The sequence below is a fragment of the Pygocentrus nattereri genome, chromosome 9 (assembly GCF_015220715.1).
Source record: "Pygocentrus nattereri isolate fPygNat1 chromosome 9, fPygNat1.pri, whole genome shotgun sequence".
NCBI classification, from domain to species: domain Eukaryota; kingdom Metazoa; phylum Chordata; class Actinopteri; order Characiformes; family Serrasalmidae; genus Pygocentrus; species Pygocentrus nattereri.
In genome coordinates this window covers 15,454,580-15,470,504 of record NC_051219.1, presented here as the reverse complement: position 1 = coordinate 15,470,504, position 15,925 = coordinate 15,454,580, and the positions used below count along the sequence as shown (strand labels likewise).

Genomic DNA, 15,925 nt, shown 5'->3' with positions numbered 1-15,925 from the left:
TAATCGATGTAAATCATAAAAGCTGAATTTAAAACTGGTGTTTTTCCAGCTTGTTCTCCATATATCAATTATATGTACTGCAGAGTTATATGCAGACTGAATGGTAGGTTTGGAAATTTTAAGCGTTTACATACTACAGGGAACTTCATGTAGGTCTTCTAAATTTTTTTTGTTCTTTAAAGTCATATGAGGTTTTATGTCAGTGATGTTGTGCTTATAGATTTTATAGGGAAGACCTAGGGTATGTGTTTGTTGGAGCTCACCTTTGATCATCTCTTTAAACTCCTGCAACAAAACCTCTTGAGTGACCTCTGCTCCGGGGGATCCTGGAGGACCCTGAGGCCCTGGGGGACCAGGAGGTCCTGGAGGTCCTGGCTGAAACAGAACACAGTTTAATTCAAGCACTAATCTCTGGCCAGCTTTACATGCTGAAACTTTCACACAACTAGTGGCAGCTTGCGAGCTACATGAAATGTGATTTCCATGCAACTTGACAGTGGCATATCAACACTAATATAAGTTGCATGCAACACATTCAGTATTTTTCATATTGCTGCTGTCGGAAGAAAACCTCATGTCTCCATAATAGTAATTTTACAGGAAAAGGAAAAAAAACTACTTCTCTTTTAATGTAAGTCAATGGAAATTAAATTTTGATTAAATTTTAAGTCATGAAATTGACATAATTTCATACAGTGTAAAGTGTAACAGGTATTTTCACATTATGTCAAAAACTCAAAAGGTCACAAATGGAGATTGAGGTTTTCCTCCATTTTGACAACAGTGATATACTGTATCATACATGTGAAATTTAGTTTCTTGTACAGTTCTGGCCAAAAATCAGTGACTAACCTTCATTTCCCATCAAAACTGCCATTAGGTACCAATGTTTTCAAAGTCAAAACATACAGAAAGCATCAACAACTAAATATAATATCAAAACTTTAGTGTTTATTCAGTATTAAGTATGTCCACACTTTGCCTTTATTAAAGCTTCTATTCTTTTCTGGAGACTTGCTTTTAGTCTTTCGAAGAAATCCACAGGAATGTTGAATGTTTTTCCACCTGCTTAGAAGTTGGTTGTATTTTCTCCTCTTCATGATAAAAGTAATTCTAAACACATTCAGTGATGCTGAGATCTTGATTCTGGGGTGGTCAGTCAGTTGTTCTGAGAACACCAGCAGCTTCTTTGTTTGATTTCCTTTCCTTTTTTCAGTAACAGCTTCTTCACCGCAGCCCATCATTTCAGACCCATAGTATAGAAAGGTCTTCTCACAGTTGAAGGATGGACAGAATGGATTTTTTCAAATCTGCACATAATAGCTGCTTTGACTGGAAGTACAATAAATGAAATCTCTCTGACCTTTGCACATTATTGTAGGTTTCAGGCAACAAGAGCTGCGAGTATGTTTCACCATGTAAAGCCAGGCTCGGAATCAAATGTTGGAGCAATGAACTCTACAAAATGAGTCCTGTGTTTAGTCATAAGGCATGCCACGACATGACAAGATGTATGAGGCATTAAAATGCAATGTACCAAAAGCCATACATTGAGTGTATGGAGGCCTCACCTATCTAAAAATCAGATTTGTGGTGTGTGATATTGGTGACGTACCAATGGTCGCTTTCGTTTCCGGCACTTTCCTGGGAAGTTGCCCACAGGTCTTTTGACAAAGTCCATCCAAGATCCATGTGGATCTACTCTATGACCTTCAGTAACCTGTAAAAAAAAAAACACATCATTTGTTTCTTTTTTATAGATTTATATATCATTGTTTTCTCACTGTCTGTTTTCACACATTGTTATTGTCATTTTCATCCTCAATAAGACCTTAAGAACAGCACCAATTATGTGATCTACCAGCCGTGTCAGCCTGGAGCCATGCTCCAATTGGCAATGGGGGCAAAGTATTGTAACTACGTAACAAAATCCAGTGAGTCATAATTTCTGATTGCAAACCTTCATTGGAAAATCTTGCCTAAAGATACTATTAAATGGTGCCAGATATCAAGGCAGGTTGCATTGCTTGTTCTCTATTTCTCATTCCCTCTCTCCCTCTCCATCTGCCAAACACATTCACGCCAATTGTCTTGAAGACCTGACCCTTCATTTAATTAGCAGTTCTCCCAGGTGCTCCGCCAAGTCTTGCCCACTTGGACCTATGAAAATAAAGAGGCCATCTCCCACAATATGAGAATTTCCACAAACAACAACATGACGTTTTCCAAGATCTACTGGCTTGTAGGCCGCTATCTGCAAGTGCATAAAAGCTGCAGTCTAGTAATGTTAGATGTTATAAGTCACATTGGAAATGGAGTCTGTTATTCTGGCCTCATCTTTTCAGTAAACATCGAAGACCTGAAGCTCATTTTTCAGTGGGAGACTGTTCTTTCACACAGAGGTTATCGAATATGCAATCTCGAGAATTCTGACATAATTCATGCTCTTTGGCAACAGCTTGAGCACTCCAAATCCCAACCTGGACCGACTTCAATGATCATCAATCAAAGAATAACTCTCATTTTTCTGGATAATTCTCCAAATGTGGCTATTTTTGCAATAGCAGCTTTTTTGATTGCTGTCTAAATACACTATGGTGCGCTCTTAAAGGATTATTACACCCTAAAGCTGATTTTTTTATTATTATTCATAATAAGTAATAAATTCATTCATTCTTAGTAATAAATGGCATCAATCTTGTCGAAATTTTAACACTTCTTTTAAAGCTGTGAAAATAAGAGAACCTCAAAATAACAGGTTAGTTCCTCCTCTGCAATGCCACCTCTGGTTAAGCTCTGAATGCTGCCGTATGCATATACAATCTACCACACAGTTAGAAAATCAGTCAACCAATGTTACCACCAGCCAATTAAAAAAGGACTGCCTTGAGCTATGCTGAACAAACATGAGTTTGAAATATGAGAATTAGTTTAATTAACCAGGTAGTTGTCACTTTCCTACCTAGTATTATTTTAGCTTATTTGAATAGTGAGGAAAGAAAAATAAGGCAAGTTTCTTGCTCTTTTTTTGCCTGTTTATGCCAGAAATGACCATTGCTGTGAAATTCTGCTAGCCATTCTATGGGGTTATGTTAGCACAACAATGAACAATGATGAAATTCACTTCAACAGTTCTTAATTTAAACACAAGGTGACTTCAGATAGCCGAATGTTCAGATAACGGCATTCCATTCCATGCTTCCCTTTGTTTTCTTTCTGGTAATTTTCTTTCCTCTCTGTATTTTGAGACAAAAAAAAAATAAGGCATTTTCTAAATACATATGTGCATTTCATCTGCATTATTTTAATATTGTTATGTTTGCGTTACAGTAAATTTAAGCCAGTGGTCTCCAACTGTGGTCCTGGAGAGCTACCAAAACTTAGTTCCAACCACAGTTTGCTACACCTGCTCTGAAACTAGGGGGGTGTCATTACTCATTAAAAATAAAGGTGCTAAAATGGGTTCTTTGCAGCGATGCCACTTTTGATTCCCTGTAGTCACTGTACATAGTCAGAAGATGCCGTATAGCAACCAGTATTGGGTGACTCAAAACAAATAATATGCACTGTCGCTAGCTGAGGTTTTTGGAATGAAGACATTAACACCTCCTTTGGTGCTGAACTGTTGACATTTTATTAAGGTGAAATGTAGGGCCGCGTGAATTCCAATAACCACAAAAATGACGCGAATCTCCTCGCGCCCTTCCCTAAACGTCAAGCAACTGCGGTTGAGATAGAAGCGGAGATACAGAAGAGCCGTGGAGGTGAGCTGTCTGAAATGGAATTTGTTTAGGTTTGGCAGCGGGACACGGATCACTTATCTGTTAAACTAACATGCCGCTTTTCTTCACAGAAAGACTCTGTTTTTGTGCGGCAACAAAGTGACCCCTTGTTTTTCTTTCCCTATATTCCAGACTGAAAAGGGGCTCATATTTTTGGTTGGTTCCCTTTCCCTTCTTTTTCTCATGACAGCAGACAAAATAAACAATACTCGACTGGCGCACAAAGCCCCTTTGCACTTTGTGCGTTATTGTGCCTTAGAAATCCAGGTTTGCTCAATTGTGAAGGTACTGTTACTGCGGCGGGTGATCCTTCAGATCTTTCCCACCCACTGCATGCTAATTGATTTCTTACTGTCAGATGCTCACTGAAAGCTGGTAGTATCAGCATTGACAAAGCAAAAGAGGCCCAAATACAAACTGAATATTTGAATCTTGAATACCTGAATCCACACTTTCAATATCAATTTCCAGTTGTTCCAATGAGCTACAAGTGATAATATAAAATACTATTATTACCACAAGCAACAACTGCAACTTCGAATGGTTAAAGATATTAGCCATGTTAGCCAGTAACCACAACCACTGCTAAACAGCTAAGAGTGATAATAAGGACGGTATAGAGCTTAAAGCTACACACACTACATACTGCTACCTTAGATTTGAGCCTAAACATGTAAATAGATCACTCATCCAGAATGATCTATTAGCCTGGAAGCTAAAATCACTCAAACTTAATTGGCTAACTTAGCTGACTACGACAGTCGTTGTTTCAATGACAAAGGTTATAGACTGTGATTGGTTCAATGAGCTATGAGTGCTGTAACTACTCTAAGTAAAGAGAAAAACAGTAAAGACTTTAAAGAGTAACATTTTCAAGCAAAATAATACAGCTAATCAGTAATTAGAGCACTGCTTTATACTTATGGGAACAGGTAGCTCTTCAGGGTTCCCAAGCAGTTTCGATGAGCTTAGTAGTTTCTACCAATGGCCAGTGAGTTTGTCAACACCTTCACTTCAAGCCACTTTGAAATATATGGGAATCCTCCATAAGCACTGTGGCTGAAGAGAATCAAATGGTGCATGTGGAGACACCATAATTCTGTCAAAGCAGGGATTAACTCGGAGCAAAACAAGCACACGAGTTTCGTAGAACTTTGCAGAGGCACCACACTACCCCATTCACAGTAATGCTGGACCTCCTTGTGCTCTTTTCAATGCTGCAAAATGTGAATCAGCTGGGCAACACCCTGAAGGAAAGAATAAGTTCATCACTGCCATGTCAAGAAACAAACTATGGACTGTGAGCACATAATTAAATGAATGGTGCCATGCCCCTGATGTACGAGCAGATGAGCGTCAAACCAGGATAATGATAATGCCAGACCACAGCCTTCCATCCAAACCATTCAGGTCTTTATTGTCTCTTCTGTGAAGCATCATCCATGAATGCCATTTGTAAACAGACATGGTGACACCTAGTATGAAAAAACCTTTGAACTAGGTGACTATTTTAAGAAATAGCCCTGACAAAGAGCTTGTATTTCAGCATACCTCCACCTCCATGCTTTTATGGAGCCAGGTTTTCTCTGATGATTTCGGTTTGCGGTTGTTAAAATAACGGTGCCTTCTGAGGCCAGGCTGCCAAATACTCCATTATGGGTCACAAAAAAAAGCCAAGTAAACCACCTAGACATGGTGTCTGTTTGTGCTGGTGGGAAGAAAAGTATTTCACCCACTAATGTATGCCTCCTACTGAACTGAACTAATCTATGGAAGATGAAAGGAAAGGCACAGGCCTCCCAAAATTATTAGTCCATGAATAAAGCACGGATGGGGTGTCAAGTTGTATGTGGATGTTGGAAACACAATAGTTCTGCTCAAACCACGAAAAACAACGAGGTTCAAATATTCAGGGCTTGTTATAAGATAAGCAAGGCCTAATTAGTGAAAGTATGCAGTAGACTTATAGCTACACATCTGTAATTACAAAGTAATTAGACTGCAAAATTTGCCTAGCCACAGAAAAACTGCTTATCATTGCTTGTGCTGCTTTTGGTTTGGGGTTTTACAAGAAAAACCCTGTGGAGTTTTTGTATTACTCTGAAAAACATCTTGGCTTGGTCTTAGTGAGCAAGCAAGCTGGCAACACTGTATCAGTATGTTTGTGCAACCCTCTCATTTTTTTCCTTTAACAAGTTACAGTGTTAATAAATTGCAAAGTGCTATAATTGTTATCTACGATTACTAGAATACATTTATGGTAAATCCAAACATCTTTTTTTTTTTTGCATGACTTTTCAACAGTGAACTTCCTTCAGAAAGTACTGCTGCCTCATATTTGTTTAACGTTTAGAGGAAATTCGAAAATTAGCTTATTTTCTGCAACAAAAGTCGGAGAAACAGTTACCAGAGGCAGCGTGCCACAGCAAACATAAACAGAGCCATAAAACTCTGCCTTGTGGCCACTATCAACAGGCATGCGGCACTTCACCATGGAGAGTCTTAATGATTGTTTAGGCTTGATTTCTATGTCATTACCATGAGCTTGGTTATTATAACATGATATAACTCAAGCTATTTTTGCCATGACTGTGCATTAGGCTTAATATTTTCCACAGCGTTGCATTTACTGACAAGCATGTAAGCCAAACTCTGAAGCCTATAATTAGGCCCACGCACGCACAGCCTGCACAAACTAGACGAAATATCACATAAATACTGCAGAGTCTTTACAAGTTGTCATATTCCAAACGATCTGCCATTACAGCTAAGTGACAGCCATGTTTTCTGTTTACTTGCTTCAGCCCTAATGTGTGGAGCAGGGAACACGGGCACTCCCCCAAAAGAGCATTGCCTATCTTTCGGAACTGAATAGTCTTACACAAATCAAAGAACGATGCCAAAGCCACAAGTGTAGTTGGCGCTCGGATTGCACAGGTGGGTACAATATATGGTGTACCAAGCTGATGGAATGCTCTCTCTGAGCTGCTGTTTGTTTCTGGGTGTTATTTGCACCTCCACACTTATTCATTCATGGATGCATCCACCCTGTCCCTCTCAAATTAAGCCTCTGCTTCAATTCAGCACCTCTTTGAGGTGAGATGCTGTGATTCTACAGAATGGTGGGTCTCAGTGTAGGGTAACACAGTACAGTAACGTGTAATGTACAGTACAGTAATGTAACACATTACAGTTACTATAGAAATTACATTACTTGCATTACTTGTTTTACTCTATATTAGATTCTCTATATTAATCACACGCAGTACATTTAAAACACACATTTCCTCTATATAGATTATCTGTGATTGTCCTTGTACATACAATGTGAGCATGTGTGCTAAAAGCAAAGGGCCATAAATTTGACAAACTGTCAACGCATCTTATCCTGCTAATATGAAACTGATGGGGAAGATCCTGGTGCCAAACAAAAGACAGCTCCAACCTCACCTAGACAAACCAGGCTCATTTCATTCAGAAAGATCTCTAAACTTTACATTTAGTAGTGAGATTACTTCCAGGTAGTAATAGGTGGTCCTATTTCAGTTTGAGAGAAAAAATTAGCCATTTGTAATGGATTATTTTTATATATATTACCCTAACACTGGTGAGTAGTAACTGGATTGGTACCAATTTCAGTAGAAAATGCAGGATTTGACATTGCAGGGAAAAAAGAATCAATGTAAACCAATCCTGTAACAAATTTAGCCAGAAATAGCATAAACTCACATGTGTGATGTGATGTTGTCTGAGAATTCCTTCCTGTGGGGTAGCAGAATATTTGAATGGTTTGGCCATGATAGCCTACTTTTAGATGCTGATTTTAAGTGAAGTATGTCAATTAAAATGGCTTGTTTTAAAGCTTAGTAGTTTTAAAGAAAAAAAATAGGATTTTGTCTTGGCCAATACTCAAGGTTTATAATATAGCATTGGTATTAGAGAAGAAAATGTGGCATTGTGTCATATTTAGTAGTAACTTATTACATTTATACAGTTCCATGTGTGTAGGTCCATTTCAGCCCTTCACATTTAGTTCAGCACGTGGACTGCTTTGTTGTTGAGTGCACTCCTCACTTTTTGAGCCTTAGCATTTCATTTGAGACCAAAGAGATTCCAAAAAGAGATGAACACCTCCTAAAACACTTATTTTCACTCCTATTCAAGTTGTTTTAGTAGATATCAAGACTACTTCTACTTTGAATTGAAGAAACAATAAGGATACTTTTGTTTTGTTGAAGAAAAAATACCCTTTGGTTGTAGGCTTTTCTACCAGCCTCTGGCGGTATGTTCTTGGCTAGTGTTTTTTATTTTCTTTTTCAATGACTGATGTGATTATGTGCACGCATTCACGCCACACCTCCTTGCAGTACCTGCAATTAAGCTTTCTGTTAGCGAACCATTATGAGACTTTGGATGCTGGTGCAGAGACACAAAAGAAAAATGATCATTTGGCGCCATATCAAGCAGGAGGGCCCCTTTCAAAAGCCATCATTTAACAGGTAACAGACCCAGCGTAGTTTTCATTATGGAGGTACTCATTATTTTGTAATTCCTGAGGTCTGATAACTAGCTAATACACTCCAAATGGACGATAGATAGGCCTACAGGTCTTTTTTTCCCCCTTCCTTGTGTGTATGCTGAATATTTGTTTGGCAGTTACCATAAAGTTCCTTTCATCACGTTCTTACGTACACAGTGAAGCAGGCAGTTAACTGCTGTGTTATTACTCGAGGGGAAAGTTGGAAAGCCGCCCATTAGGCCCGCAGGTCATTAAAGCAGTGACAACAGAGACGGCTGTATCTCATTTGTGCTGTGATCTAGCACGCGCTTTCACAAAAGGCGCCAACAAGTACTGCCGAATCGCTCAGAACTTTCCACAATCGAAGTCTAAGCTAATGCAACAGGGGCCCCTGTGTTGTTTTGAAAATCTCAGCAGTGTAAACATTGTATAGATACATTTTTTTCATGTATGTGGAGAGCGCATTCCTTGCTAGTGAAGACATGTGAGGAGGATAAGCCACAAGGCCTATTATGAGATTCTGCAGAATTACCCTGCCCTCCTCCTTTACACAGGGCCTGACAAGAGGCTGATTGGAGCATCACACCTGCTTTTTGTGCCCAAATTACAGTGTTGAAGTGTCGTTTTTGTGCAGGCGCTTGTTTCCCCCCATCTTTATCTGTGGTAGGTCAAATGGACAGTTGATTGTAGCATGATGACTGTGATGAATTGGATACCTCCTATGATGATCTTACTCTGGTTTTTCACAGTGGTGGTTTTGCAAAACAAGGCCTACCTGAAAGACGTAGGCCCACTTGACCTATCGTTGAGTTTTAGAGGTCAAATGACTTTTGCTGTACGGGTAATATTTGTAAGTAAGCCTAATGTAAACAACCTTGCACTCTTTTAGTAGTTTTAGTGAAAAAGATTTCATTCTAAAGGTGCCCTGCAACAATTTCATTAAGAAATCAATGCCAAGTACTCAGAGTATAAGCCTTGCATGTACGTATGTTTCTACTGTAATCATTTCAGTTTCTTGATTTAATCATGCAAATCTTGCAAAGTATAAAAGAGTTATAGCGTTCCTACTTCCATAAAGTAAGATGGATGTAGAAGAACATGATCAGCACATGATAAGTCTCAAGACTAGATTAAGGGATTTTTATGTTATTAATCTGAAAACAATCGCTAAGTGTCAAATTGAATTGAAATCACAACCAAGCAGTTCATGCCATAGCTGATGTGCAAAGACTAATTTGAGTTTAGTGCACTACACATATTGACCCTGATATACGAAACAGATGAAAAAAATCAACTTATTATTACCTCTTTCACCTAAACTGAGATCACAAGCAGTGTAAGGATCCTGCATCTACTACTTTAATGCTATTTAGTGTGTTTCAAAGCCCTGAAAATGATCCTCAGTCCATAGCCCTGAATGTCAGCTTAACCTCAAGTCCACAGCCCAGGTGACGCTCTTTGGCAGTGACACAATCTGGCATAACACAGGGTCTTAGTGTGATTATGTCATTACACTCTGATCGCATGGGACCAGATGAAAAGAATGTAAGCAAGAGGAGGGGGTGGCTAATCCTCCTCAAGGTGTCCTCTTTCAAGACCCTTTCTGTGGGGCTTTGTGAGGGGCTTACACGGCCTGCTGCCCCTTTTTCTGAGGGGGGGGCAAGGGTTGGGGTGGGCGCACCGCCCCTATCGGATGTCCCAGACACAGCGGAGTCAGGCTGGCCCGAGAATGACAGAATCAATGGGCTGGGAAAGAGCTCTGCCAAGGGACTTTAAATATCTCCCCACCTAAACTTTCCCAGGAATTACATCATGGCAGCCTGCCTGTGCTGGACCACAACAAGAGGAAGAATACGGAAAGTAGAAGGAAGAAAGAAATAAAAAATGAAAGAAAGAAATATAATGACAATAATGCTACTAGTGCTACTAATAAGTAGAAGCAAGAGGAACAAGATAAAGGAGTTGAGAACAGTCAAGTTGAGATAGAGACAGTAAAAGTCGAAAGAAAAAAATGCAGAAATCCCAGTTGGGTGCAGCCTCCAGTGGACAGAGGAGCTGCCCTAAGGTCGTCCACTGAAGAATCCAATTTTACACAGCCAACCATGTCAAATAAACAAGGTCGCCAAGAGAAAGGATTCCAGGTGCCCAACCCATATGCCTCGATCTACCAAAGGGGCACACTATGCAAAAAATGCTCCTTGTCTCTGACAGCTAGTCTAAAAGAGACAATGGTTTTGTGAAGAAGCCTACTGAAGCAGACGAATCATGAAGTGTGTTGTTGGTGTGGTGGCGGAGATGCTGAGAGAGTTATTTGAGAATGCCAACACAATGGGTGGGCCGACAGAACGGCGAACGTTCCAATGGAAATCCCTATATCTAAACAATTGTGGAGCAATAAACAAACACAGTTTTGAAATAGCAAAACATTTGTCATGGTGGAGCCTGAGGGTATGTATGCATACTTGCATTAGAATTCAGCCGCTGGAAGTGGGCGGTTCATGTTGAATAATGTTACTTAAGCACTCCGTCCAAACAAGTTAATGCTGATTCAGGGAAAGCATCTTACATATTCACTTTTGTGGTGGGGGGAGCTAATGGATTATTCTAAGTAACCGCAAAACATATCAGTGTCAGTCTGAATTCCTGTGTCTACAGCTGTCAACTAACACTAGCCCTAACTGCAACTTGTTGATGCCCCAATTGTTTAACCAGTAAACAAGCCTTCCTTCACTTACAAAAGGAGACTGGAAAGGGGACCCCCACTGTGATTACTAATTGATGCATTGATCAGGCTTCCATGTGCACATTCCTCACATATCTGAGCCATTCATCTATTCCGATCTTCACGCATTAGTCTGTTCTCCCTCTCTATCTCTCTCTCTCTCTCTCCTTCTTGTCCAGGCAGGGCACACCTGCTCTAACAAGGCTGAGGACTAAGAATTGCCCAATTAAACTTCTACCATCAACTTTGCTCTATCTGAGACAAAGCCTCCGAATAAGATCACCAAAACTTGTTACTGTGGTTTAAGGCACATATACAAACTGTGATAACTTTGATGGTCAAATACAACCGGTGAGATACCCGGTCTTCTGATGATTCCCCAGATAGTCTTTATTTAAGACATGTTAAAAAAAACAATGTTTCTTTTAAGGCATTCCTGCATGATCTTGAGAACCAATGCAAACTGTTAAAAACCTACAACATCCCACATTTTACTCAATTTGTGCAATTCCTTAACATGCAAAAGACAACGAATATACTATGCATTATACATGTATCTGACAGTTATTTTCCTATGTCAAGTTCTGTGAGAGAAAGACTCATTACCCTACATACTGTAGGTTCCAAACCCTTTTCCTGGACTATAGCTGCCTTGTATATTTGAATGTTTTTCCTGCTATAACTTACCTGATCCAGTTAATCAGTTAACACCAAGAAGCCCTGAAAACACTGTAATGCTCAGGACAGGATTGGGAACTGTGGTCATAAGGCACTCCGGCAGCATACACCCACTGAGGAAGGTAAGACAGGCTGCTGAAGAGTCAGAAGAATGAGACAGAAGCTGTTACCTTTGTGCCCTCATCCAGCTCCTCGCTGTTGGAGAGTGTGGTGTTGAAAGCCTCAGTGTGCTGTGGGGTCAGCTCTTTCTGCTTCTTCCGCACTTTCTTTGCCTCGGCCCCTGCTTGGAACGTTTCCTGGCTCCATAGCACCGCCGCCAGCACGGTCAGCAGCCAGAGGCGCATCTTCAGGTCCCCCAAACCAACCTCCAACAGGAACAGACAAAGCTCTTGTATCCTAGGGATCAGCCTCTTTCTCAGGGGCACAGTGGACCACACTGCTTAAGACAAACCCAAGGTAACAGCTGGAGTCTCTGGCGCTTAACTGTGGTGTTTTGCCGTAGTGAACCAAAATAGTGTGAGAGACAGGCAGTTTGATTCAAGCAGGCTGGTGGCAATGATGTTCAGATTTAGGTAGTAGGGTTCAGCAAGGTCCTAGGGTCCAGGCTAGCTGTGCGGCTTACTCGACTGTGAAAAATGTCAAGTGGAGGAGTCCCAGGGAGTGACAGATCGCTGCTGGTCTGACAGCAAATAAACCCATTAGTGAGATTTTTCACGCTTCCTGCCCCATGGGGCGAAGGGGGGTACCACAGGGCGCCTGCAGAGGAGGGGCCGGGGATGAGGCCGGCGAAGGAGGGGGTCAGAACTCAGTGGGTACTCAGATTCCCTCACTCTTTGGTACTCAGATTCCCTTGCTCTTTCTCTGGCTTTGTGCCTGTGTTGGGCTCAAGCCATATAGCAGACTCTCTCCAGGGCTGCAGTTAGGGATGCAGATGAGCTGGTGGTTCTGTAGCAAGCAGCACGTAGCCTTTTGCCCATCCGTCTTCTTGTCTGATTCCTTCCCAAGGCCGAGGTGCAAAAAAAAAAGTCCTTAGGGAGTTGGAAGTTGGAGCCAGTCCAGTTGTCTTGGCCTTTGGCCTTCTTTTAGCTCTGGTGCCCCACAGAGAAAAATTGGTCCTTTGCAGCCACCTCCAACAATTTGAACAACTTCAAAGAGGAGAGGCACTTGACGATGGTGATTGTGATGATTTCTCCGACCCTCTTAGTCGCTGCCACTTGCGCACTCAACTCAGCAGCCCCTAAGTCAACAGCCAACTCCAGCAGGGTGACAAAACCGCAAGCTCACTCGCTTCTGAGTGCAGCCTCTGTCTGGACTGCGTGGTGGGTCCTGCCTGCTGTACGCCTGCTTGTTTCAACACACTTGCTTTTTCCACTCTCTCGTACTCCTACGCTTCTGCTCCCAAACTCCCTGACTAAAGCTTACAGGAGGGCTCACAGCAGAGTTTATCACACACACACTCTCCCCTCCTTTCTCTCTCTCTCTCTCGCTGTCTCTCCCAGTTCTCCCTCTCTCTCTCCCTTTCTCCTCCCTCTCTTTTCTGATTCCCCTGGCCTCCCCTTTCCTCATCAGTAAAATTGGCAGCCCCACTGGGTTGCTCAGCCCTGTTTTATCTCACAAATGAAATGTTCAAGTGAGAGCTCAAGGGAGAGTTCTTTGGCAGACTCCAGGGGATGTGTGTGTATACGCATGTTCTATTCTACTCTAGACTAGTGCTCACATATATGTCCTAAAGCCCCGGAGGATTCAAACAACTCGTAAAAAAAAGCCTCAGGCACAATTTTTGTGCCATCTGACGTTAAACTAATTGCAAAAGAACAAAGGTTGATTTCTCAGAGTGGCTGGAGCCAGCCTGCTGCACAAGTGCTAAATTTCCTTCACTTTTACAAGGAGTCACCTTAATGATCTGCTGCCCTGAACTGTGTCAATGAGTAGTCACACTGTACAGACAACAGCACAGACCTCTGGGAAGAAACTTTCTACTTGTCACAAGTATTATTTTTCTCTATTATCTTTATTGGACGTGTCTCTTTTAGGGACACAGTTTATTCAAGAAGACTAAATAAAGTTCACTGAGTCATGGAAAACGTAAACATGTCAGTGCCTATATGTCTCGGTTGACTGGGCTGAAAATAAACATATGTAATTAATGTTATAAGCTCAAAATACTAGTGGCTGGTTTCCTAGACCCAGATTAAACCTAAACCTACACTATGCAGCTTCTTTTAGTCCAAGATATAGTTTTAATCTGCCTCAAAATCACCTTCAATGATTGTTCCTACACCACATTGTAGTGTAAGATCATGTCTCATTACATTTGGTTATGTTATTGGTTCTAAACCATTAAATATCTATTTAGAAACTCTTTCATCAATACTCATTACAAAAAAATCTAGTTGTTTTGCTAAAAAACCACTGAGTTATGTTTATTAGGTAGGCCAAATGTGTTGTACTTATAAGCTTCAGAGCCAAACATGAATGTGCTGCCAGTTAGGAGACATCAGTGCTCTTAGTACTCTCACACCCTCTGGTGGATAACATTGAATAACACATTCAGCTCAGTTTAGTGTTGTTCATGAGGAAAAGAGGAAAAAGAAACAAACCCTGAAAAAGAACGACCTTATCTAAATTGTTCAACCATTTCCAATTGGAAGAGTTTAAAGACTAGGAAACCGCCTTCTGATGATGTATCTTGAAGGTGGGAGGAACTTTTAAAAAAGCACTTTGGGTGGAGACTTGAGGGTGGGCTGTTTGAAATGTTTTCTCTCTCTAGCGGATTAATGCAGAAGAAAGCTTACATCTGATGTTACTTGACAGGTACCCATGGGTTGTATGCTGTATGCCATATTTGCTTAATGCATGCTATTGTAGTGAGAGAAGACTGATGGAGGAAAACACGAAAGATTACAAAATCGTAAATTCTGTCAAACTGATGAGGCTAAGGGATGCAGTGCTGCACTACAAAATATTACATTACCTGACAAATTAAATATTAAAGCTTTAGGGCTAACATTTATAAGAGTAGGTTAGATAACGCACAAGTGTAGTCTGACAAACTACTTCATAATTTGACATGAAAGAAACAGAAATAAAGTCAAGAAATTCTCATTTGGATAATATATGCTGTATATACTGTACCACATACATGAGTAACTCGTCTCTCCCAGCTGTACCTGCTAATGCAATGCTGTGATATAGAAGGCCTGCAAAAAGGGATTCACACAGGTGTTCAATGAAAGACCACCAGCCCTGTCTACTGAAATCTTCAGCAAATTGTACAACAACAGAAAAAGCAAATCCTCACAACGATTATTATCACTAGACTAGTCATCCTGAAATTGCTGGCAAGCACTCTACCACAGTCTCTGCTATATAGAAAGCAGCTGGATAAGGACATTAAAGCATGGAAAAGGAGTCCAATCAGGGACTGCAGCAGGTCCACCATAGTGTGGCCAACCCTGTTTGGATGAAAGCAAAGCCTGTTTTATATTTTACAATCCCTCCAAAATCGGCGATAAAAGACCAGCCAAAGAGTTCATGGAACACTTTACAGGTCATATTTCTGAGCAGGTCTGTCTAAGGCCGCATGTAGGATAGCATGACAGTGAAGTTTTTTGTGGTGCTGCTGTGGTCAACAAAAGGAAACTAGAAAGTTAAATAAGTTTAATTTAACAGCATTTAGCAGACATTTTTCTGTCCACAGGGACTTACAAACCTGCTTTGCTTTCTACTCAGAAACCATATCCCTCCCTCATTCCAAACAGGCTGCAGTCTAAGAGATACCCTCGAGCTAGGATACTGCCAAAACCAAGGATAAATAAAAATAAGGCATGGCCACGACTTAGTAATAAGTGGAAATGAGATGATTAAGTTGTAACCATGACTTAGTAAGGCGTGAGAATGAGATCACGGCTTGCAAAGTCATGGCCACACATTCGGATCTCGTCCCACGCGTTAATAAGGCGTGGCCACGACTTAATTATCTCATTCCCACGTCTTATATTTATTTATACAGGTTGTCACCAGCAGTGATCTGTACTAGAGCCCTTTATTGGTGCAAGTCAAAGATTACACTATATCTATGTACTTAGGATCTCGTTCCCACGCGTTAATAAGGCCAGGGTTTATACAGGATGTCATCAGCGGGCCTCCGTACCTCTAGAGCTGATACTAGAAGTAAAACAAACCTTTCTTAGTCAAAAACTTGTATCTAGGTAGCAGGTATCA

At 40.9% G+C, this 15,925-nt stretch overlaps 1 protein-coding gene across 1 annotated transcript in view; it reads right to left on the bottom strand.

The window, feature by feature from the left end:
* Positions 1-13,203, bottom strand: part of c1qtnf12 (C1q and TNF related 12) — a 35,982-nt gene extending 22,779 nt beyond the window's left edge. The window contains exons 1-3 of the mRNA XM_017707983.2: positions 11,872-13,203; positions 1,616-1,720; positions 264-375 (exon numbers count right to left, since the gene is read on the bottom strand). Coding sequence (XP_017563472.1) covers positions 264-375; positions 1,616-1,720; positions 11,872-12,045 — 391 coding nt within the window. The 5' untranslated portion in view covers positions 12,046-13,203. The remainder of the gene's footprint in view (positions 1-263; positions 376-1,615; positions 1,721-11,871) is intronic.
* Positions 13,204-15,925: the final 2,722 nt, after the last annotated feature.